The sequence below is a fragment of the Nerophis lumbriciformis genome, linkage group LG37, assembly GCF_033978685.3.
Source record: "Nerophis lumbriciformis linkage group LG37, RoL_Nlum_v2.1, whole genome shotgun sequence".
Taxonomy (NCBI): domain Eukaryota; kingdom Metazoa; phylum Chordata; class Actinopteri; order Syngnathiformes; family Syngnathidae; genus Nerophis; species Nerophis lumbriciformis.
Window position 1 is genome coordinate 19,242,501 of NC_084584.2, and position 25,317 is coordinate 19,267,817.

At 41.5% G+C, this 25,317-nt stretch overlaps 3 protein-coding genes across 6 annotated transcripts in view; 2 read left to right on the forward strand and 1 right to left on the reverse strand.

Annotated features, from left to right (window-relative positions):
• The window catches only part of cndp2 (carnosine dipeptidase 2), a 13,423-nt gene extending 11,921 nt beyond the window's left edge, over window positions 1-1,502 (reverse strand). The window contains exons 1-4 of the mRNA XM_061931420.1: window positions 1,324-1,502; window positions 348-433; window positions 131-274; window positions 1-70 (exon numbers count right to left, since the gene is read on the reverse strand). The exon at window positions 1-70 is cut by the window's left edge and continues 93 nt beyond it. Of these exons, the coding sequence (XP_061787404.1) occupies window positions 1-70; window positions 131-274; window positions 348-407 (274 nt within the window). The 5' untranslated portion in view covers window positions 408-433; window positions 1,324-1,502. The remainder of the gene's footprint in view (window positions 71-130; window positions 275-347; window positions 434-1,323) is intronic.
• Window positions 1,503-1,867: 365 nt separating this feature from the next.
• LOC133577512 (transcription termination factor 1, mitochondrial) lies at window positions 1,868-4,373 on the forward strand. Its single transcript, XM_061931421.1, has 2 exons — window positions 1,868-1,935; window positions 2,583-4,373. Exon 2 carries the CDS (start codon window positions 2,614-2,616, stop codon window positions 3,736-3,738), a length of 1,125 nt encoding a protein of 374 aa, XP_061787405.1. The 5' UTR covers window positions 1,868-1,935; window positions 2,583-2,613; the 3' UTR covers window positions 3,739-4,373.
• On the forward strand, window positions 1,869-25,004 carry dus3l (dihydrouridine synthase 3-like (S. cerevisiae)). 4 transcript variants are annotated; one of them, XM_061931416.1, is made up of 16 exons: window positions 1,869-1,935; window positions 5,961-6,052; window positions 6,147-6,411; window positions 6,470-6,821; window positions 6,881-6,930; window positions 7,030-7,119; window positions 7,913-7,954; window positions 8,365-8,517; window positions 21,370-21,486; window positions 21,579-21,644; window positions 21,725-21,835; window positions 21,917-22,013; window positions 22,140-22,215; window positions 24,345-24,533; window positions 24,601-24,729; window positions 24,804-25,004. In XM_061931416.1, exons 2-16 carry the CDS (start codon window positions 5,976-5,978, stop codon window positions 24,874-24,876), a joined length of 1,887 nt encoding a protein of 628 aa, XP_061787400.1. In that variant the 5' UTR covers window positions 1,869-1,935; window positions 5,961-5,975; the 3' UTR covers window positions 24,877-25,004. The 4 variants fall into 4 exon arrangements, with proteins under 4 accessions (XP_061787400.1, XP_061787401.1, XP_061787399.1 ...); XM_061931417.2 differs by lacking the exon at window positions 1,869-1,935 and adding an exon at window positions 5,237-5,377; XM_061931415.1 differs by lacking the exon at window positions 1,869-1,935 and adding an exon at window positions 5,591-5,834.
• Window positions 25,005-25,317: the final 313 nt, after the last annotated feature.

The window sequence follows — 25,317 nt, forward strand, 5'->3', positions numbered from 1 at the left end:
TCTTGCCCGGGTCTGAGCCCAAGTGTCCCAGGATGATAGGGGGAAGAGGGATATCCTCACCGCTGGGCAGCTGCACAAACGTAAAGACTTTCAGTAGGATTTTTTCAAAGTAAACAATGCAGGCTACTACCTTCTGTTTGCCGATGTCCACTAACTCCACTGTGCCGCCCAGTCGCTCAATATCCTTGGCCGCCATCTGCATCATCTTCTTGATCTCGCCGCGTTTCTCCGGCCAAGCGGACACGCTCTGGACGGCGACCCAATCTGCCAGGCGCTAGGGCACAACAAGAAGAGACGACTCCAGTCAAGTTGGACGTAAACATTGTAGTTTTAGGAGTTAGCTTTACCTGCACATAATCATCCTGGTGGTCGTCCACATACTTGAAAAGCGCAGAGAGATGAGCCATCTTTTACAGCAGAAGGAGCTATGGGTCTGACAGGGAGAATGGTGAGGGACAAAGTTCAGTGCTGCCTTATGGAGGAACTCAACTCCGCCCACTTTCTTAACTCCGCCCACTATAAAGTTAAGTGATTGGCAGCATCACAGAAGCGTAATTTGGGCAGCAATTAATAAAAAATATTATTAAGATGACATTTACACAGAATTAGGGAATTATGGAATCATCAGCATTGTCGAAACTGAAAAATGTTTTTGTTCCCAGTTCTTTGCCGAGCTAGCCGTCCTGTGACACTAGCTTGGCATATATTAAATGTCAACAGCGCTATCGTAATATTACTACAGTTACATTATTTAAATGTAAATAGTTTTTTTTTACAGCGAAAAGGTTACTGTAGCTATGTTCAGGTAATAAAGAAAGCAATAACTGGTCTAACACTTCCTCATAGGGATGTGCGATTTGCCCGGTTTTTCTGTATTCTTAAGTACTACTTTTGTCTCCAAATCGGTCCTGATTTGTTAACAAAATAAATAAGTGCATGAATGAGAAACACCTTTAGGATGCCGGGATTAATGTTATGTGACTTATTGTGCCTGCGTGTTAGTAGCGCAATGTATTGTGAGTAGACGGGGCTGTCTGTAAACAAATTCAAACACTTTCGCTTCTGTTTTTACAAATTGAAACAAAAAGTGAATTTATATTTGTAACAGCCAAAGGTGCATTATTGTAATGAAAATATATAATATATGCCAAACTAGCTTGGCATATACTAAATGTCAACAGCGCTATCGTAATATTACTACAGTTACAGTATTTACATGTAAATATTTTTTTTTACAGCGAAAAGGTTACTGTAACTAAGTTCAGGTAATAAAGAAAGCAATAGCTGGTCTAACACTTCCTCATGCCGGCGGAGCTGACTCACCTCACCTAATAGGGATGTCCGGTTTGCCCGGTTTTTCTGTATTTTTAAGTACTACTTTTGTCTCCAAATCGGTCCTGATTTGTTAACAAAATAAATAAATGCATGAATGAGAAACGCCTTTAGGATGCCGGGATTAATGTTATGTGACTTATTGTGCCTGCGTGTTAGTAGCGCAATGTATTGTGGGTAGACGGGGCTGTCTGTAAACAAATTCAAACACTTTCGCTTCTGTTTTTACAAATTAAAACAAAAAGTTAATTTATATTTGTAATTGCTAAAGGTGCATTATTGTAATGAAAATATATAATAGATGCGTTCACACGTATTAGTCTGACTCAATGCAAATGTACGTCAAAAACTACCCAAAAACATTTGTGTCCCAAATGTATACTTCCAATTCATTTACCTCAATTATAAATTTATTATTGTATTGATTAATATCAACAATACATTTAAATCTGAGCTTCAATATTTTAATAAAAAAGTCTGAGTTATGATGATACCTTCCACTAGATGGCACTGCCTATATCCTGCCTGCATTGTGGCTAAACATCAGCGACAAAGAAACCAACAAAGAAAAAACCGTGACACGAGTATGATCCTACGACATTGGTAAGTATGTTTTATGTATCCAAACAGGAACGTTATACATTTAAGAATATATATTTATATATATATATATATATGTTTTAACTTGCATTTATTTATTCAGGACAGTGCACATTAATAAACTACTTTGGTACAGACTGTGTGAATGAGCAGATTGTAGTTTACTATTTTTTACATTTATTTACACTGTAAGCGTTTCAATTATTCTGTCTCCACAGGGGACATAATCCCCCCAAAGTTAATGTTTATTTTTTCATCTGTATGTGTCAAGATAATTCTTTACTAAAATACGCCCCCCGCGACCCCAAAGGGAATAAGCGGTAGAAAATGGATGGATGGACTATTACGCCCCTCTCACGCCCTTTTCCCGAACCCTAACGCCTTTTTAAATAGTGGGACATTGAGGAAGGGGCCTCAATGTCCCACTATTTAAGAAGGCGACATAATTTTATTCACGCCCTCCCTGAAGCGAATGTTTATGTATCTATCTGTATGTCAATATATATATACACTATTGCCTCTCACGCGCCCCCATGTAAATGTATCCTAAAGATGAATAAAGTATCAATCGATCTATGTTATCATCATTTAGCAATGGAAGATAAGTATTGCTTTGTAACTACATACATTTCCTAATATATTTCCGGTAGAGATGTGACACTGAAGCCCTCCTCCTGAAACATGGCACCTTGGGTGAAAGCTCTCCATTGTACATCCACTCTTCAACAAGCCTTGAAGCTTCTTGCATTCCAGTCCAGGTTCTGCAGCATCACGCCAAAAAAACATGACCTTAAAATATCTCCGAACCCAGAGAATGAGTTTCTGCTGGAGAACTTAAAACTCATGGGGGTGGACGTGAGTATGGCCCGCCAGCGTCAGCCAGGGGTTCTCCGTAAAAACTTCACCAACGAGCAAGGGCTTGCCGGCTTTCTGCAAAGCAAAGGAGCCAGCGGCAAGACGGTGGCCAGCGTCATATCGCGTTATCCGCGCGCCATCACCCGTTCCCTGGAACATTTGGAGCAACGTTGGCAGCTGTGGAGAAACATCCTCCAGACAGATGAGGAAATTGTCAGCACCCTTGATCGCTCACCGGAGTCCTTCTTTCGCTCCAGCGATAATGACAACATCGAGAAGAACATTGCCTTTCTGTCCTCGTTAGGGCTCAACAGTCAGCACCTCCACCGGCTGCTCGCCTCAGCGCCGCGCACCTTCTCTAACAGTGTGGAGCTCAATAAGCACAGGGTGGAGTTCCTGGAGAACATCTGTACAGAGATGGGAGGGAATGATCCAGAGCAGTTTGCCAAAGATTTCATATCCAGAAACATCTACATCCTCATAAGAAGCACTAAGAGAGTCAAGGCAAATATCGATTACCTGAAAGCATCTTTGAAACTTAGCGACTCAGTGCTTCTGGCCCTGCTTCAAGGTCCTGGCGCAGATATTGTGGATGTCTCCAACGAGTATCTGAAAAATAATTTAACCAGCCTCCAGCAGAAGATGCTCTCTCATGGCTGTCGGAGAGTTGACGTAAAAAATTTTATTATTTCCTATCCAGCAGTTCTGCACACTGGGGCAGCTACACTGAGCACCAAGCTGGACTGTCTGCTCAAAGGAGGAATTCCACTGCAGCAGATACTAAAGAAGCCAAAAGTGTTTGACTACAGCGTACAGAACTTAACAGCCAAATTACAGGAGCTTCACAGAATTGGATATGACTTCCAGGAGAAAGGCACCGGCATTCTGGACACGAGTCAGAAACGATTTAAGGCTAAATTGGGAAAGTTAGTAATGTCCCCAAATAAGTAAAAATATTGCTGCTAATATATTTATTTCATGTTTAATTTTCAAAGGAAAAATCTTCAAGGTAACATATTTTGGTTTCAGCTGGATTCTTGGCATTCGATTTGTTTTAGTCGAATATCACAATAATTCATGACAAGCACCATGTGCATTATTATAAATGACAGCCTGAGCTGACTGAGAAATGTAATAATACTTCAGATGTTCCAAATCGAGCATAGGTTCTTATGATCAGCTCACGCTGCATTGTTGTGCAGGGACCATATACAAAGTGCAACCAACGGACCCCATAAATGCTTTATAAATTTTAAGTCATAAAATTATATGTCCAGGGTGTACCCCGCCTTCCGCCCGATTGCAGATGAGATAGGCTCCAGCACCCCCCGCGACCCCAAAAGGGATAAGCGGTAGAAAATGGATGGATTATATACACTCTAAGGCAGAGATATTAAATTAAATTGTTTTGGGGGGCACGTTTCCAGAAAAGGATGACTTCTCCCTTCACTATTAGTCTTATTTTGTAAATTCCAGAGAACCAGCTACCTCCACAATGGACATTTGATTTTGGTTTGTTTATTATGTCAAAATTATAGGAGCACTGTGCTGTTTTTAATAAACTTTCTGCAAAAATGTGAGTCTCACAAGTTTTTGGAACTGAACTCTCGGGCCAGCAGTTGAATAGCCCAAATGGTGACAAAGAGAGGACCTAAAATGGAACCTTGAGGAACCACTAGTTGTACTAACTGGAGTTTGTGGAGGAATGAGTGACTTAGGAACGTCCAGTTGGTTCAACTACAAACCTTTTCTTGTGAAAAAATATTTGGCTGATTTTTCAGAAATATTTTCAGTTTTTAATTTTAAATAGCTTTATGAATATAAATGCATACCGTCCTAAAATCCCATGACGCATACTAGCTAGTCTAGTTGCCTGTAAGTGTTTTTAAAAAAATATTTTTTTTTTGCAGATTTGTCTGAAATATTTTTAGTCTGTAAGCCTAATGACTGTCTAATGTCTAGTTGAATGTACTGCAAGTGGGGTGGGGTTTGGAGAGAAAAAATATTTTGATGACTTCAAAATTCATTTTCTACGTCTATTTTTACAAATATATGTGTGCGTCCGTCATGTTCAAAGTACAAACCTATTGTTTACAAATTATAAACGTTCTGCATTTTGCCATACTTCTCACTAAACGCACTTATGCACTCACAATTTTAAGTGTGGAAATGCGCATTTCGGAACGTACCTCATGAGGTCATCAAAATAGTAAATTTGAATTTTAACTGTATTGTATTTACATTTCATATCCGCCCGAATGCAACTGAGATAGGCTCCAGCACCCCCCGCGAACCCAAAAAGGGACAAGTGGTAAAACATGGATGGATGGATGGATAAGATAAAAAATCAAAATACATCATCATCCATAACGGACTGAAACTCATCATTCCTACCCGGAACCAAGTCCGGATCCCTTTAAGAGTTGCACGTACGATCGCCTTCACACGCCGAGTAGTGATAGATTGATTGAAACTTTTATTAGTAGATTGTACAGTACAGTACATATTCCGTACAATTGACCACTAAATGGTAACACCCGAATACGTTTTTCAACTTGTTTAAGTCGGGGTCCACGTAAATCAGTTCATGGTAGGTAAGTAGGTAAGTACAGGTGACTTACCTAATTGTTACTTACTTCATAAAGTCACTTAAACTTATAATTAGTCACTGGTACTTTAAATGGTGTGTAGTGGCAGTTTATGTTCGATGAAATACAAAAATATACTTTGCACAATGAACAAAAAAACACATTTCCTACCCGGAACTATAGTCTTTAAAAGTATACTGGGTCCGGAACCCGGATCCCTTTAAGAGTTGCACGATCGCCTCCAAACGCCGAGCTGCAGTCCAAATGACCGGAATGTCACATGTAATGTACTTAATACTGCGTGACAAATATTGTAAAACCGACTTTTAATCTTTAATCACATACTGCCATTTAGAAGTTTCTGCTTATTGTCGAGGGTTTCTATTGTGATATTAGCTTAGCATTAGCTACTAGCTTCAGTTTATAGTCAATACTGTCAACACTGCAAAGTTAAAGCAGGTAAGAGACATTTTCATTAAGATTACTGCTGCTACTCTGTCATCTGATGAACTCACTCTGTTTTTATTATTCACAGTTGTATGTACACTCCAGATCGGTGATTGTAAATATTGTCCTGTTTTATAGATATAACTGGATGTAATGGAAAAACAGGCAGAAGAAACAGCTGCAAAGGGGACACCCCTTGTTGTTAAGGGGGAAGCAGCCCTCATACCCCAGTCAGTCACATAAGTCAAATATGTCAATAACAAGATAATTACATCATATGTCTGCTTCTTGGTCATCTCTGCCCTATTTTCTTTGAAATTGTAGATTCATCACCACCAAAGACATGTTTCACGAGTTTCTAGACGCAGAGTGGCAAAGCTCGCGGGTATGTAAAAACAGGGAGGCAGCTGAGGAGTCCAATGAAGCACCCGTGCAGGAACCTGAAACCAAAAAGGTTAAATTAGACCCAGAGGGGAACGATAAAGGTGGAAAGCCGGATGGTAAACATCTCCGGGGGCAGTACAAGTTCAGGCCGCACAAGAAGCCGACCACCTACGATGAGAGAAGATTGTGTCTTTCAGTTATTCAGGTAAGAAGCTTTATTCTAACACGCCTGATGGATCCTGAATAATCCTCTACCTCATCAGGACAACAGGGAATGTCCCTTCGGAGAAAAGTGCCACTTTTACCACGATGTCGCTGCCTATCTGGCCACCAAGCCTGCCGACATCGGAGAGAGCTGCCACATCTACAACATGTACGGGAAGTGCACCTATGGTCTCACTTGTCGTTTCGCCAAGGCGCACACCACCATCGACTTTAAGACCACGGAGAACGCAGACGTGGTCAAAGCCAACGAGGGCAGGACGGCGGTGAAGAACAGTCTGAGTAAGGAGCTCCAGAACCGCCTCAGGAAGCATTCGGTAGAGTTCAGGAAGTCGGCAGAGTACCTGAAAACCCTTCCTAACAACAAGGAGAAAAAAGGACACCAAGGCAACGGTAGGAAGATGTTTTCTCTGTTTGTCCTCAGTGAAACACGATGAACTCACATTTTTCAGGTGTAGCACCACAAGCGTCATCAACAGAGTCTACAGACGCAGAGACACAGGTAAGACTGAAATGTAGAATATTTACCATATAACGCTCCTTTTTGGTTTTCTTGTTTATATTGTTCCCACTTTTGCCATTCAATAAAGTTTTGTTTTAGGCCAGGTCAGAGAAAGCAGCCGCAGTGAAGACGGTCGGCATGTTGACTGACGAGGACGTCATCAAGTTGCGACCGTGTGAAAAAAAACAGGTATCGTCCAAAAAAATTGACCGCCTCAAAAAATGATTTAGATTTTTTCTTTAGCTTGGAATATGTTGCTTTTACACTTTCGAATGAAGGTGAAGTTAAACATATTTTTTTCAGCTAAGAAGCATTTATTTAAACTCAAAGTCAGCGACTGGTTCGTTAATAAACCTGTAAAATTATTATTCCAATCATGTACATATCCCTAATGCAATTGTGTTTTTTTAAAAAATCAAATCTCTGTTCCTTTGTACCACTAGATCAGGCCTGGGCAATTATTTTGACTGGGGGGGGCCAAATTTAGAGAAAAAAATGTGTCTGGGGGCCGGTATATCTATTTTTAGGAACACTAATACAAAACCTCACAATAATGTCTGATTGAATGCTAAAAATGTTATGGCAGACCGCCTTAAAAACGGAATGGACTTTTAAATTTTTTTACTGAATGAGACACTCAGAATGTACATGAAAATAAAGAATGTGTGATTTACAATTTTAACTATGAACGATAAAACACTGAATATTGACAACATTTGAACGTTACACCCCCTCTCAATCGACATACTTTACAATCAAGCGAAACGCAACAAAAATGCACATCATCAGTTTCCATCTTAAAGATCTAAAAAAAATATTTGGGAATGTCCGGCGGGCCAGATTAAAAAGCTTAACGGGCCGCATGCGTCCCCTGGGCCTTAATTTTCCCAGGTCTGCTCTAGATAGAGCTCACGTACCACCAGACGCAGTTTGTCGTCTTGGATACAATTGTATTAATGTACTGTATGTTGTCTGTCTAAAGGTGGACTTCCGAGACAAACTCTACCTCGCCCCCCTAACGACGGTGAGTGCAAATGAAATTAACCTACAATGGCAACACATAAACCGGCTCATTTTTTCTTGTGAATAAATATCCCAATGAAAATGACTTTTGCTTAACTGGCAAACGGTGCGGTAAATTTGTATTTCTTATACTTGTCCCCCAGATAGCGCTACTTCTCCCCTGTTAAAGCATGCAGCAGAATTTCTTATATTTGACTGTTTTCTGCTAGAGTGTCCTGCTACTGCAATATGTCCGTCTCAATTGGTGTTTAGAGTGGTGATAATGTTTTAAAACAATTGTGTTTTTGATATTAATCCTATAAAAAAACTGTAAAATACAGGGCTTTCCAGGGTTGAAATCTCCAAAATAAATGTGTATATTTCTCACTACTCCAGAGGAGACTAGTTATAATTTCCACTCTCTTTTGTCAGTGTGGCAACCTACCCTTCCGACGTGTGTGCAAGCGCTTCGGAGCCGACATCACCTGTGGAGAAATGGCCATGTGCACCAATCTGCTCCAGGGTCAACAGTCCGAGTGGGCTCTCCTCAAGAGACATGAGAGCGAAGACCTGTTTGGAGTCCAGGTTTGCCCCAGACCTATTTAGGCGTTAAGCCTTTGGAGTACAGGGTATTTATTGTTGTACTTTTGTGCTTATTAGTTATTCTTGCCTCAGTTATTTCCTTTTGTTCAGTACACCTTTACATGTGTGACTGTACAGTTATTTTTATTTTATTTTGACATAATGCTTTTTTAGGTGTTTCCTGATCTGATATTGATATCGAATATCAAAATATCGGATATAAGCCCTACCATAATAGCGGTCCTGCTCCGCGTTTACCTTTGCAAAGCCTGTTACCATCTAAATGTCCTACAATAATCACAAGGTTTGTCTTTTCTCGTGTTTCAGTGAAGCAATTTACAAAAGGTAAACATGGTAGGCTATAGGCAGAGGTGGGTACAGTACCCAAAATTGCACTTAAGAGTACCTTTACTTTAGAATATGACTCAAATGGTCACCAAAATAATTACTTGAGTAAGTATTGCGTGAAAAAAATACTCAAGTATTGAGTAACTTGTGATTATTTTAGTAGATATTTTTAATGGTTCTTGGACTTCAATTGTAGTTAATGTGTGTGTGTAAAGTATAAAATCTATGTACAATTGAGTTAGAAGCTACACAACAGCTAAGCACACAATAGCACACAAACATGTGTGTGTGTGTGTGTGTGTGTGTGTGTGTGTGTGTGTGTGTGTGTGTGTGTGTGTGTGTGTGTGTGTGTGTGTGTGTGTGTATATATATATATGTATGTATGTATGTATGTGTGTATATATATATATATATATATATATATATATATATATATATATAGGGCTTCACGGTGGCAGAGGGGTTAGTGCATCTGCCTCACAATACGAAGGTCCTGAGTAGTCTTGGGTTCAATCCCGGGCTCGGGATCTTTCTGTGTGGAGTTTGCATGTCCTCCCCGTGACTGCGTGGGTTCCCTCCGGGTACTCTGGCTTCCTCCCACCTCCAAAGACATGCACCTGGGGATAAGTTGATTGGCAACACTAAATTGGCCCTAGTGTGTGGATGTGAGTGTGAATGTTGTCTGTCTATCTGTGTTGGCCCTGCGATGAGGTGGCGACTTGTCCAGGGTGTACCCCGCCTTCCGCCCGATTGTAGCTGAGATAGGCTTCAGCGCCCCCCGCGACCCCAAAGGGAATAAGCGGTAGCAAATGGATGGATGGATGGATATATATATATGTATATATATATATATATATATATATATATATATATATATATATATATGTGTATGTGTATATATATATATATATATGTGTGTGTGTGTGTATATATATATGTATATATATGTATGTGTGTATATATATGTATGTATGTATATAAATATACATATATATATATATATATATACATATATATATATATATATATATATATATATATATATATGTATATATATGTATGTGTGTATATATATGTATGTATGTATATAAATATACATATATATATATATATATATACATATATATATATATATATATATATATATATATATATATACACATATATATATATATATATATTAGGGCTGCAACTAACGATTAATTTGATAATCGATTAATCTGTTGATTATTACTTCGATTAATTGATTAATAATCGGATAAAAGAGACAAGCTACATTTCTATCCTTTCCAGTATTTTATTGAAAAAAAAAAAAAACAGCATACTGGCACCATGTTCTGGACATTGGGGATGCAGCATACAGCAATAAAACACAGAAATGTAACTCATCAGATCAGAACTGAATCAGATATTGTACACGTTTCTGTTGTGAATAATAAAGGATTCATTTTAGGCTGCCTCTGAATAATAGCATGAAATATTCCAGCGCCTTCATAACATTTAGTTATACTAAAGCGTCACTCAAATCTAAATATATTTATATAGCTTTATCGGGCCCGGCTACATTGATCCATTATGAAACCAACCTGAGATATTTCTGTCCGTTACGTTTATTTCCAAATTGATAACTGTGCGTTTTCTCTCTCAAAACAGAGTCAAATGTGCCGGAGACACATCATCAGCCCCGCGTTGCAACAAAGGCATAACGTTAACGTTACTCACAAAAAAGCTGAACTCATGAATGCTTGTTGCCACTATGGACTTAAAAAGTTACGTACTATGAGTTCTTCCCTTCATCCATGGTTCCAACATGTTTCCTTTTCAGGTGCTCCTGAAGCAATGTTGTACTTCCGTGCCATTTTGCAGGAAACAGTCTTCTTTGAAGTCTTTAAAGTAAAGTGTTCCCACACTTTTGACGACTTAGGTCGTACACTTTTCTCCATTGAAGCAATAACCTCAAGATGTTTTTCCACTGAACTATCCGTACTGTTTTCCTGCGCCATTTTTCGAAAGTTTCCGCAAAGGAGACGTGAGCTGCACATGACACATCATTGGCTAGCTTACCTCCACCTCATGAGACGTAGCCTCAGCGCCGCCCTGGCGCTGATTTGTACTGTTTTTGTACTTATTTTGATTATTGTTTCTCAGCTGTTTGTAAATGTTGCAGTTTATAAATAAAGGTTTATTTAAAAAAAATACAATAAAATAAAATAAAAAGCCTGCGCGCATGCGCATAGCATAGTTCCAACGAATCGATGACTAAATTAATCGGCAACTATTTGTATAATCGATTTTAATCGATTTAATCGATTAGTTGTTGCAGCCCTAATATATATATATATATATATATATATATATATATATATATGTATATATATATATATATATATATATGTCTTAATAAGGTTATCCAAAAAATAGTGCTCGATACCGTAGTAGAGCGCAATATATGTATGTGTGGGAAAAAAAATCACAAGACTATTTCATCTCTACAGGCCTGTTTCATGAGGGGGGGTTCCCTCAATCATCAGGAGATTTTAATGGGAGCATTCACATACCATGGATTATATAGGGCACGCCCCTACACCAGCCTGTACCCACCCACTCTGTGCCCTATATAATCCATGGTATGTGAATGCTCCCATTAAAATCTCCTGATGATTGAGGGAACCCCCCCTCATGAAACAGGCCTGTAGAGATGAAATAATCTTGTGATTTTTTTCCCACACATACATATATATATATATATATATATATATATATATATATATATATATATATATATATATATATATATATATATATATATACGTGTGTGTGTGTGTGTATATATATATATGTGTGTGTATGTATGTATGTATATATATATATATATATGTATATATATATATATGTGTGTATATATATATGTATATATATATATATATATGTGTATGTATATCTATATATATATATGTATGTATATATATATATATATATATATATATATTTTTTTTTTTTTTTTTTTTTTATTGAGCCTTTATTTAACCAGGTAAAAATCCCATTGAGATCAAGGATCTCTTTTCCAAGGGAGACCTGGCCAAGAGGCTATGTAGCTATGTTCAGGTAATAAAGAAAGCAATAGCTGGTCTAACACTTCCTCATGCCGGCGGAGTATAGCTGACTCAACTATTTTTGTCTCCAAATCGGTCCTGATTTGTTAACAAAATAAATAAATGCATGAATGAGAAACGCCTTTAGGATGCCGGGATTAATGTTATGTGACTTATTGTGCCTGCATGTTAGTAGCGCAATGTATTGTGGGTAGACGGAGCTGTCTGTAAACAAATTCAAACACTTTCGCTTCTGTTTTTACAGATTGAAACAAAAAGTGAATTTATATTTGTAATAGCCAAAGGTGCATTATTGTAATGAAAATATATAATAGATGCGTCCCCACGTATTAGTCTGACTCAATGCAAATGTACGTCAAGAACTACCCAAAAACATTTGTGTCCAAAATGTATACTTCCAATTCATTTACCTCAATTATAAATGTATTATTGTATTGACTAATATCAACAATACATTTAAATCTGAGCTTCAATATTTAATAAAAAAGTCTGAGTTATGATGATACCTTCCACTAGATGGCACTGCCTATATCCTGCCTTCGTTGTGGCTAAACATCAGCGACATAGAAACCAACAAAGTAAAAACTGTGACACGGGTATGATCCTACGACATTGGTAAGTATGTTTTATGTATCCAAACAGGAACGTTATACATTTAAGTATATATATATATATATATTATTTTTTTTTATTTTTATTTTTTTTTTATTGAGCCTTTATTTAACAAGGTAAAAATCCCATTGAGATCAAGTATCTCTTTTCCAAGGGAGATCTGGCCAAGAGGGCAGCAGCAAGGTTATATTAAAAAACAGTAAACAACACATAAAACATCACATTTACAACATTAAAACTTGCTCACATGACACATGTGCATACAGACAAGGTAGACTGCAATCCTTTCACAGAATCTTTAAACTCATTCAATGTAACAAGGGTTTGAAGTTTAATATTCGATTGTAGGTTATTCCAAGCCTTTGGTGCTGAAAACCTAAATGCTTTCTTGCCCAGTTCAGTTCTTACTTTGGGGACGACAAATTGCAGAACATTCATTGAACGAAGATTGTGACTTCCTTGTTTCTTTGTTAAAAAACAAGACAGATAAGATGGAGTGATACCCAGAATGGTTTTGTAGATAAAAACATACCAGTGATTGAGGCGTCGAGCACATAAAGATGTCCAGTTAACCATTGAGTATAATACGCAATGGTGAGTAAGGGGAGCGCATATATGTATATATGTGTATATATATACATATATATATATATATATATATATATATATATATATATATATATATATATATATATATATATATATATATATATATATATATATATATATATATCTGTGTATATATATATATATATATATATATATGTGTATATATATGTGTATATATATATAACATGTATGTATATATGTATATGTATATGTATATATATATATATATATATATATATATATAAAATATATATATATGTGTGTGTGTTTTTAAATGTATTATTATTTATTTTTAAATAATAATTAAATTCTAATCTAAAATTTGTTATTCAAAATCGCCTGTACAAATTTTGAAAGTAACATTGATAATTGTAGTGAAATGGAATAAAATAAAATGTAATTATTTACTTTTAAAGCCAGGTGAAAGTTAAAAAAAAAGTGTCCCTCCATCCATCCATCCATCCATCCATCCATCTTCTTCCGCTTATCTGAGGTCGGGTCGCGGGGGCAGCAGCCTAAGCAGGGAACCCCAGACGTCCCTCTCCCCAGGCACTTCGTCCAGCTCTTCCAGTGGGACCCCGAGGCGTTCCCAGGCCAGCCGGGAGACATAGTCTTCCCAACGTGTCCTGGGTCTTCCCCGCGGCCTCCTACCGGTCGGACGTGCCCTAAACACCTCCCTAGGGAGGCGTTCGGGTGGCATCCTGACCAGATGCCCGAACCACCTCATCTGGCTCCTCTCGATGTGGAGGAGCAGCGGCTTTACTTTGAGCTCCCCCCGGATGGCAGAGCTTCTCACCCTATCTCTACGGGAGAGCCCCGCCACCCGGCGGAGGAAACTCATTTCGGCCGCTTGTACCCGTGATCTTGTCCTTTCGGTCATAACCCAAAGCTCATGACCATAGGTGAGGATGGGAACGTAGATCGACCGGTAAATTGAGAGCTTTGCCTTCCGGCTCAGCTCCTTCTTCACCACAACGGATCGATACAGTGTCCGCATTACTGAAGACGCCGCACCGATCCGCCTGTCGATCTCACGATCCACTCTTCCCTCACTCGTGAACAAGACTCCGAGGTACTTGAACTCCTCCACTTGGGGCAAGATCTCCTCCCCAACCCGATATGGCACTCCACCCTTTTCCGGGCGAGAACCGTGGACTCGGACTTGGAGGTGCTGATTCTCATCCTAGTCGCTTCACACTCAGCTGCGAACCGATCCAGTGAGAGCTGAAGATCCTGGCCAGATGAAGCCATCAGGACCACACCATCTACAAAAAGCAGAGACCTGATCCTGCAGCCACCAAACCAGATCCCCTCAACGCCTTGACTGCGCCTAGAAATTCTGTCCATAAAAGTTATGAACAGAATCGGTGACAAAGGGCAGCCTTGGCGGAGTCCAACCCTCACTGGAAACGTGTCCGACTTACTGCCGGCAATGCGGACCAAGCTCTGGCACTGATCATACAGGGAGCGGACTGCCACAATCAGACAGTCCGATACCCCATACTCTCTGAGCACTCCCCACAGGACTTCCCGAGGGACACGGTCGAATGCCTTCTCCAAGTCCACAAAACACATGTAGACTGGTTGGGCAAACTCCCATGCACCCTCAAGGACCCTGCCGAGAGTATAGAGCTGGTCCACAGTTCCACGACCAGGACGAAAACAACACTGTTCCTCCTGAATCCGAGGTTCGACTATCCGGCGTAGCCTCCTATTCAGCACACCTGAATAGACCTTACCGGGAAGGCTGAGGAGTGTGATCCCACGATAGTTAGTACACACCCTCCGGTTCCCCTTCTTAAAGAGAGGAACCACCACCCCGGTCTGCCAATCCAGAGGTACCGCCCCCGTTGTCCACGCGATGCTGCAGAGTCTTGTCAACCAAGACAGCCCCACAGCATCCAGAGCCTTAAGGAACTCCGGGCGGATCTCCTCTACCCCCGGGGCCTTGCCACCGAGGAGCTTTTTAACTACCTCAGCAACCTCAGCCCCAGAAATAGGAGAGCCCACCACAGACTCCCCAGGCACTGCTTCCTCATAGGAAGACGTGTTGGTGGGATTGAGGAGGTCTTTGAAGTATTCCCTCCACCGATCCACAACATCCGCAGTCGAGGTCAGCAGAACACCATCCGCACCATACACGGTGTTGATAGTGCACTGCTTCCCCTTCCTGAGGCGGCGGATGGTGGTCCAGAATTGCTTCGAAGCCGTCCGGAAGTCGTTTTCCATGGCTTCCCCGAACTCCTCCCATGTCCGAGTTTTTGCCTCTGCGACCGCTGAAGCCGCACACCGCTTGGCCTGTCGGTACCTGTCCGCTGCCTCAGGAGTCCTATGAGCCAAAAGAACCCGATAGGACTCCTTCTTCAGCTTGACGGCATCCCTCACCACCGGTGTCCACCAACGGGTTCTAGGATTACCGCCACGACAAGCACCAACTACCGTATTTTCCGCACTATAAGGCGCACCTAAAAACCACAATTTTTCTCAAAAGCTGACAGTGCGCCTAATAACCCGGTGCGCTTTATTACGATTCATTTTCATAAAGTTTCGGTCTCGCAACTTCGGTAAACAGCCGCCATCTTTTTTCCCGGTAGAACAGGAAGCGCTTCTTCTTCTACGCAAGCAACCGCCAAGGAAAGCACCCGCCCCCATAGAACAGGAAGCGCTTCACCCGCCCCCATAGAACAGGAAGCGCTTCACCCGCCCCCATAGAACAGGAAGCGCTTCACCCGCCCCCGGAAGAAGAAGAAAAAACGCGCGGATATCACCGTACGTTTCATTTCCTGTTTACATCTGTAAAGACCACAAAATGGCTCCTACTAAACGATCCGGGTCATAAAAAGACGCAATCTCTCCATCCGCACACGGATTACTACCGTATTTCACAGCAACTGAACCGCACTGTGGAACGGGAGCACGTACGGTGAATATTCGCTCCACAGGGAATGAGAAGTCATCCTTCACTGTGGTTCTAGCTTGCCATGCTAACTTCCACTCATGGTGATATTCAAAAGGAAGACCTTGCCAAAAGAGACCTTTCCAGCCGGCGTCATCATAAAAGCTAACTCGAAGGGATGGATGGATGAAGAAAAGATGAGCGAGTGGTTAAGGGAAGTTTACGCGAAGCGGCCGGGTGGCTTTTTTCACGCTGCTCCGTCCATGTTGATATATGACTCTATGCGCGCCCACATCACAGATGGTGTCAAAAAACAAGTGAAGCACACAAATACAACACTCGCCGTCATTCCGGGTGGATTAACCAAAGAACTCCAACCGCTGGATATTGGTGTCAACAGGGCATTCAAATCACGACTGCGAACTGCGTGGGAAAAATGGATGACCGAAGGCGAACACACCTTCACTAAGACGGGCAGACAACGCCGGACAACATACGCCAACATCTGCCAGTGGATTGTAAATGCCTGGGCAGATATTTCTGTCACAACTGTGGTCCGAGCTTTCCGGAAGGCAGGATTCACAGAACTGCTGCACAACAACAGCGACACTGAATCCGATGATTTCGAAGAGACGGAGCCCGCCATTTTGGAAGCCACGCTAGCGCAACTTTTCAATTCGGACACCGAAGACGAAGAATTCGAAGGATTTACCGGTACGAATGAAGAATAACTTCAGAAAGTGAGCGCTATGTTTATTTTGTGTGTTGTGTGTTGTGACATTAACGTTCGAGCAACATTACCGGTATGTTGCTATTGCTCTACACCATTTTGAATTTTACTATGTTTGTGATTGCACATTTGTACATTTTGGGACAGAGTTGTTAGAACGCTGGTTTTCAATATATTATTAAAGTTTGACTGAACTATCTGACTGTTTTTTTGACATTCACTTTAGCGCAGCGTTTTTTTGACATTCACTTTAGCGCAGCGTAGGCGCGGCTTTTAGTCCGGGGCGGCTTATTGGTGGACAAAATTATGAAATATGTAATTCATAGAAGGTGCGGCTAATAATCCGGTGCGCCTTATAGTGCGGAAAATACGGTACCTTGCGGCCACAGCTCCAATCAGCCGCCTTGACAATAGAGGCGCGGAACATGGTCCATTCGGACTCAATGTCCAGCACCTCCCTCGTGACATGTTCAAAGTTCTTTAGGAGGTGGGAATTGAAACTCTCTCTGACAGGAGACTCTGCCAGACGTTCCCAGCAAACCCTCACAATGCGTTTGGGCCTGCCAGGTCTGTCCGGCAGATGACTTTATGAATTTCTTTAATAAGAAAATTGAACTCATTAGAAAGGAGATTAAAGACAACGCATCCCAGCTACAACTGGGTTCTATGAACACAGATACAACTGTATCTACGACGGATACCTACTCAGTGGCCTAGTGGTTAGAGTGTCCGCCCTGAGATCGGTAGGTTGTGAGTTCAAACCCCGGCCGAGTCATACCAAAGACTATAAAAAAAATGGGACCCATTACCTCCCTGCTTGGCACTCAGCATCAAGGGTTGGAATTGGGGGTTAAATCACCAAAATGATTCCCGGGCGCGGCCACCGCTGCTGCCCACTGCTCCCCTCACCTCCCAGGGGGTGATCAAGGGTGATGGGTCAAATGCAGAGAATAATCTCGCCACACCTAGTGTGTGTGTGACAATCATTGGTACTTTAACTTTAAACTGCAATACAAAATAGTCTCTCTCTTTTTGATGAAATAACATTAGAGGAACTATTACAGCGTGTAAGTGGGATAAAACAAACAACATGTTTACTTGACCCACTTCCTGGGAAACTTATCAAGGAGCTTTTTGTATTATTAGGTCCATCAGTGCTAAATATTATAAACTTATCACTTTCCTCTGGCACTGTTCCCCTAGCATTCAAGAAAGCGGTTATTCATCCCCTGCTCAAAAGACCTAACCTTGATCCTGACCTCATGGTAAACTACCGACCAGTGTCCCACCTTCCCTTTATTTCGAAAATCCTCGAAAAAATTGTCGCACAGCAACTAAATGAACACTTAGTGTCTAACAATCTCTGTGAACCTTTTCAATCCGGTTTCAGGGCAAATCACTCTACGGAGACAGCCCTCGCAAAAATGACTACGGTGATGATCTACTGCTAACGATGGATTCTGATGCGTCATCTATGTTGCTGCTTCTTGATCTTAGCGCTGCTTTCGATACCGTCGATCATAATATTTTATTAGAGCGTATCAAAACACATATTGGTATGTCAGACTTAGCTTTGTCGTGGTTTAACTCTTATCTTACTGACAGGATGCAATGCGTCTCCCATAATAATGTGACCTCGGACTATGTTAAGGTAACGTGCGGAGTTCCTCAGGGTTCGGTTCTTGGCCCTGCACTCTTTAGTATTTATATGCTGCCACTAGGCGACATCATACGCAAATACCGTGTTAGCTTTCATTGTTATGCTGATGACACCCAACTCTACATGCCCCTAAAGCTGACCAACACGCCGGATTGTAGTCAGCTGGAAGCGTGTCTTAATGAAATTAAACAATGGATGTCCGCTAACTTCTTGCAACTCAACCCCAAGAAAACGGAAATGCTGATTATCGGTCCTGCTAAACACCGACATTTATTTAATAATACCACCTTAACATTTGACAACCAAACAATTACACAAGGCGAATCAGTAAAGAATCTGGGTATTATTTTCGACCCAACTCTCCTTTGAGTCACACATTAAGAGTGTTACTAAAACGGCCTTCTTTCATCTCCGTAATATCGCTAAAATTCGTTCCATTTTGTCCACTAGCGACGCTGAGATCATTATTCATGCGTTCGTTATGTCTCGTCTCGACTACTGTAACATATTATTTTCGGGTCTCCCTATGTCTAGCATTAAAAGATTACAATTGGTACAAAATGCGGTTGCTAGACTTTTGACAAGAACAAGAAAGTTTGATCATATTACGCCTATACTGGCTCACCTGCACTGGCTTCCTGTGCACTTAAGATGTGACTTTAAGGTTTTACTACTTACGTATAAAATACTACACGGTCTAGCTCCGTCCTATCTTGTCGATTGCATTGTACCATATGTCCCGGCAAGAAATTTGCGTTCAAAGAACTCCGGCTTATTAGTGATTCCCAGAGCCCAAAAAAAGTCTGCGGGCTATAGAGCGTTTTCTATTCGGGCTCCAGTACTATGGAATGCCCTCCCGGTAACAATTAGAGATGCTACCTCAGTAGAAGCATTTAAGTCCCATCTTAAAACTCATTTGTATACTCTAGCCTTTAAATAGCCCCCCTGTTAGACCAGTTGATCTGCCGTTTCTTTTCTTTTCTCCTCTGCTCCCCTTTTCCTTGAGGGGGGGGGGAACAGGTCCGGTGGCCATGGATGAAGTGCTGGCTGTCCAGAGTCGGGACCCGGGGTGGACCGCTCGCCTGTGCATCGGCTGGGAACATCTCTGCGCTGCTGACCCGTCTCCGCTCGGGATGGTGTCCTGCTGGCCCCACTATGGACTGGACTCTTACTATTATGTTGGATCCACTATGGACTGGACTCTCACAATATTACCGTATGTCAGACCCACTCGACATCCATTGCTTTCGGTCTCCCCTAGAGGGGGGGGGTTACCCACATATGCGGTCCTCTCCAAGGTTTCTCATAGTCATTCACATCGACGTCCCACTGGGGTGAGTTTTTCCTTGCCCTTATGTGGGCTTTGTACCGAGGATGTCGTTGTGGCTTGTGCAGCCCTTTGAGACACTTGTGATTTAGGGCTATATAAATAAAGATTGATTGATTAATTGATTGATCCTCCCCCAGCATCGCAGCCAACTCACCACCAGGTGGTGATCGGTAGAAAGCTCCGCCCCTCTCTTCACCCGAGTGTCCAAAACATGAGGCCGCAAATCCGATGACACAACTACAAAGTCGATCATGGAACTGCGGCCTAGGGTGTCCTGGTGCCAAGTGCACATATGGACACCCTTATGTTTGAACATGGTGTTCGTTATGGACAATCTGTGACGGGCACAAAAGTCCAATAACAAAACACCACTCGGGTTCAGATCCGGGCAGCCATTCTTCCCAATCACGCCTCTCCAGGTTTCACTGTCGCTGCCAACATGAGCTTTGAAGTCCCCCAGTAGAACGAGGGAATCACCCGGGGGAGCACTCTCAAGTACTCCCTCGAGTGAATCCAAAAAGGGTGGGTACTCTAAGCTGCGGTTTGGCGCGTAAGCGCAAACCACAGTCAGGACCCGTTTCTCCACCCGAAGGCGGAGGGAAGCTACCCTCTCGTCCACCGGGTTGAACTCCAACGTGCAGGCTCTGAGCCAGGGGGAAACAAGAATTGCCACCCCAGCCCGTCGCCTCTCACTGCCGACGGGCTGGGGTGGAAGAGAGTCCAGCCCCTCTCTAGAGAACTGGTTCCAGAGCCCTTGCTGTGCGTCGAAGTGTGTCCAACTATATCTAGCCGGAACTTCTCCACCTCGCGCACTAGCTCAGGCTCCTTACCCCCCAGCAAGGTGACGTTCCACGTCCCAAGAGCTAGCTTCTGTAGCCGAGGATTGGATCGCCAAGTGCCCTGCCTTCGGCTTCCGCCCAGCTCACATCGCACCCGACCTCTATGACCCATGCTATGGGTGGTGAGCCCATTGGAGGGGGGACCCACGTTGCCTCTTCGGGCTGTGCTCGGCCGGGCCCCATGGGGACATGGGCGCTCGCCATCGTGCCCCACCTCCGGGCCTGGCTCCAGAGGGGGGCCCCGGTGACCTGCGTCCAGGCGAGGGAAATCTGGGTCCTTTGTTTTTATTTTTCATGGAGGTCTTTTTATTGTCCCAGTACAATAAAAATATATTTTTTAAATTGTTTAAAAGCTGAAACGTCAGGCCTGTGAAGGAATTCTGAATCCATATTGTGTGTCCTTTGCATCAGTTGGCCTTTTGGTGGCAGTATTGACTTACCTTCCGCCTTCTCCCTCTGCAACCAAACGGCTACTCATGCATTGATGGATGACAAGCTTCTTTCGCTAGTAAAAATCAATGCAAATGTGGTCGATCATAAATGTGTTTTTACTTGACTGATTTTCACTTTCATGCAGTTTGAAGTCTGCACTTTGGTCACAAGTTAAAAGGGAGCGTCTGTGTGGCTGTGTCATCATGCTACACCTCATATCATATACGGTTGTGGACTCCTTAAAAATTAGAGGCATACTTAACTTATGTGAGGATTTTGTCTTCAGGTAGAGGGCTGCTTCCCTGACACCATGACGAGATGTGCAGAGCTCATCAACAACAACACTGACGTAGACTTTGTGGACATAAACTCAGGATGTCCCATTGACCTTGTGTACAAGAAGGTGAGCCAACCACAAAAATGTCCCAAGAAGTCCTTATTGTTGTTTTGAATAAAGCATCTCAAAGTGCGACTTGTTGTGTTTTTGGTCCTCAGGGCGGAGGTTGCGGCTTGATGACACGCACCCGCAAGTTTGAGCAGATAATCAGGGGGATGCACCATGTGGGTGTGCATTTTCTGTAAAAATAAGGAGGGCGATGCTTACATCGGTCAAGTCATCATCTGTTTTCATCCTTCCAAAGGTGCTCGATGTCCCTTTAACAGTCAAGATCCGCACCGGCGTTCAGGAGAAAAGCAACGTAGCACATAAACTCATCCCAGAGATGAAAAACTGGGGCGTCTCTATGATCACAGTACAGTTTTTTCAGACGCGTATAGCATAGTTAAATATAAAGTGTACATATGAGCATCTGTGGTGTCGTTTTCCTTTTTAGCTGCATGGCCGTTCCAGAGAGCAGCGCTACACCAAACTTGCAGACTGGGACTACATCACCACCTGCTCCCAGCTGGCCAGCCCCATCCCGCTCTTTGGTACAACAACTCACTCTGATACAGTAAATTTATAAGCTTTTGAAATGATTTTGTTATTTTCCATCCTGATAAAACTTTTTAATAGGTACTAAAGTGAGCTTTGCTCATGTTTTTTTACTGCACTAGGTAATGGAGACATTCTGTCCTATGAGGACGCCATGAAAGCCAAAGAAACGGGTGTTTCTGGTATTATGATTGCAAGGTACTAGTGTTCCTCGTTTTTTCTGAGTACTGTACTGTACTGTACTCTATTCACACAAATATTGACTGGGAGCATTTATTAGGTCCATTGTAAAGAGCACTTGGTGTTTGTTACATTTTACATACAAAAAATATAAATAATATATTAAAATCTTGAGCCGATTTAAAAAAAAAAAACAAAAAAAAAACAAACAAATCTTATTAAAATTTTGGAAACTTTCTTATTCAATAAAATGCAGATCTGTCCCCAAACTTTTGACTGATTCTGTATGTATTAAAAAATATATATTTTCCACTCCTTGATAAGAATTAAAACATACAATGGCAAAAAATGAATCTCCTGTGCATTTTGTTGGTATAGAGACATGAACAATCCATAATTTTATCATGCTTTATTTTAAGAGAGAGTCAACATTAAAATATATTAAAAGTATTAGGGTGTACAGTAGTACCTCAACTTACAAGCTTATTTGGTTTTGTGATGTAGCTCTTATCTCAAATCAATGAAATGAATCGAATCAGTTCTTAGCCCTCCAAAACAGCAGTATTTTAACATGTAACATGCCTTTTAAAAATAAAAACTAACTTTTGATAACAAATATTGTATGAAACATAATAAAATAGAATGTAATACAAACTATAGTAGATTTATGAATTAATGTAAGACTTAGACTTAGACTTCCTTTTTATTGTCATTCAAATTTGAACTTTATAGCACAGATAAGAACGAAATTTCGTTACATAAGCTCATGGTAGTGCAGGATAAAAAAGCAATAAGTGCGACTTGTAAATAAATAAATAATATATATATATATAAAATAAATAAATATATATAAATAAATAAATAGATTACTGTACAGATAAATATATTGCACTTTTTCACATGCGTCCACGTATGTTATACTGTCTTTTTTATTCCAGCTAGTTAATCCATTTTGGGGGGAATTGAGGGGATAATTTAATTATGATGCGTTCAAGAGTCTTACGGCGTGAGGGAAGAAGCTGTTACAGAACCTGGAGGTTCTGCTTCGGAGGCTGCGGAACCTATTTCTAGAGTCCAGCAGTGAAAACAGTTCTTGGTGGGGTTGGGAGGAGTCTTTGCAGATTTTCTGAGCCCTGGTCAGGCAGCGGCTTTTTGCGATCTCCTGGATAGGAGGAAGAGGAGTCCTGATTATCTTTTCCGCCGTCCTCACCACTCTCTGGAGAGACTTCCAGTCTAAGGCATTGCAGACTCCAGTCCAGACAGAGATGCTGTTGGTCAGCAGGCTCTCTATAGTGCCTCTGTAGAATGTGCTGAGAATGGAAGGAGCTGTGCTCTTTTCATCCGACGCAAAAAGTGCATGCGCTGCTGAGCTCTTTTTACAAGAGCTCCGGTGTATAGGGACCAGGTTATATTGTCAGTTATCTGCACCCCCAGGAACTTGGTGCTGCTTACAATCTCCACCGCTGTGCCGTTGATAAAGAGTGGAGTGTGGCTGGACTGGTGCTTCCTGAAGTCAACGATGATCTACTTGGTCTTGTTGACATTCAGGACCAGGTTGTTGGTTCTGCACCAGTCAACCAGATGTTTCACCTCCTCCCTGTAGTCCATGTCGTTGTTGTCACGGATGAGGTCCACTACTGTCGTGTCGTCCGCATACTTCACAATGTGGTTGGTAGTGGACCTGGCGCAGCAGTCATGGGTCATCAACGTGAACAGCAGCGGACTCAGGACGCAGCCCTGGGGGGAGCCGGTGCTCAGGGAGATGGCACGTCATAATAACATACAACATTTACCATTGGAGGGTGGACTTCTACGGTATCTCTTTTGAGCTGTATTTCTGTCAAACACATCATCAAAGGCTTTGCCATATTTTCATGGATACATGTCCTTTGTTTAAATAATACTTTAACATTATTACTTTAACCTTGTCTGGCGTTACTCATTCTGCTTCGGTTTGGTGCAGACTAGCAGTGATACATCAGGCATGTTTCTGATGATTTTTTTTTCTTAAATTCAATGAATATCATCCACTTCTTTTCAGGACTGTCCTTCTAACTCATTTTGATCCTTCCCATTCTTGGAATAACAAAGTTATTAATTTCATGTCCAGTAACTGTGAGATACTGTTTGTTGTGATGTCACTGCAGGGGTGCTCTGGTTAAGCCCTGGATCTTCACTGAAATCAAGGAGAGCCGCCACTGGGACATCTCCTCCAGCGAGCGACTTGACGTCCTCCGGGATTTTACCAACTTCGGCCTGGAGCACTGGGGCTCGGACACGCGAGGTGTGGAGAAGACTCGAACCTTCCTGCTGGAGTGGCTTTCCTTCATGTGCAGGTGAGGATTTCTATAAACATCGCATATGTTATTTTCCATACTATTATTCAAACAATTTGTTTGTCAGGTACATCCCAGTGGGCCTGTTGGAGCGGGTGCCTCAGAAGATCAATGAGAGGCCTCCATACTACATGGGCAGGAACTACCTGGAGACACTCATGGCCAGTCAGAATGTTGGGGACTGGATCAGGATCAGGTGAGCAGCTACCTTTCTTAGTCAATACTCATTCATTTGTGATTATAACCTCATTATTGTTTGTGTTTTAACAGTGAAATGCTGCTTGGACCTGTACCCCCAAATTTCAACTTCTTGCCCAAACACAAAGCAAATTCATACAAGTGATTTTTTTCTTTTTACCATATTGGACAATTAATTTTTTTTGGCAGAGTGTGACTGAAAAGACAACTTACAATTTAGTTTGAGTTTTGGGTACAAATGTACTGAGCAATAAAGTATATGTCACACTTAAAGATGGCATTTGTTTTATTTTATATATAGGAATATTTAGGTTCATTATTGGCATTCACCTGCATGTGATGCCATTATATTTCCCCCCGTTATTATAATTAGGTCATATTTGCATAGAAGCATGGGTACACCAAATTTAGCATTCATCGAATCTCCATCTGTAGTCCTAATTGTATCTTTTAAAAAAAGTGGATTTAATGCTATCATGGTGACCACAGAGCATTATACTTGAATATTAGATGCTGTTTTGAAATAAAACACATAAATGGGATGTATGGGACTAAATAAATTAAATCTAATTTGAGGAAAGTTAGA

Excerpts from the sequence above, each read along its gene's own strand:
- dus3l (XM_061931416.1), top strand. The coding sequence starts at position 5,976 with ATGGAAAAACAGGCAGAAGAAACAGCTGCAAAGGGGACACCCCTTGTT. Across the intron at positions 21,645-21,724 it reads TAATCAGGGGGATGCACCAT|GTGCTCGATGTCCCTTTAAC; the intron begins GTGGGTGTGCAT and ends ATCCTTCCAAAG. Across the intron at positions 24,730-24,803 it reads GGGGACTGGATCAGGATCAG|TGAAATGCTGCTTGGACCTG; the intron begins GTGAGCAGCTAC and ends GTGTTTTAACAG.
- LOC133577512 (XM_061931421.1), top strand. The coding sequence starts at position 2,614 with ATGGCACCTTGGGTGAAAGCTCTCCATTGTACATCCACTCTTCAACAA.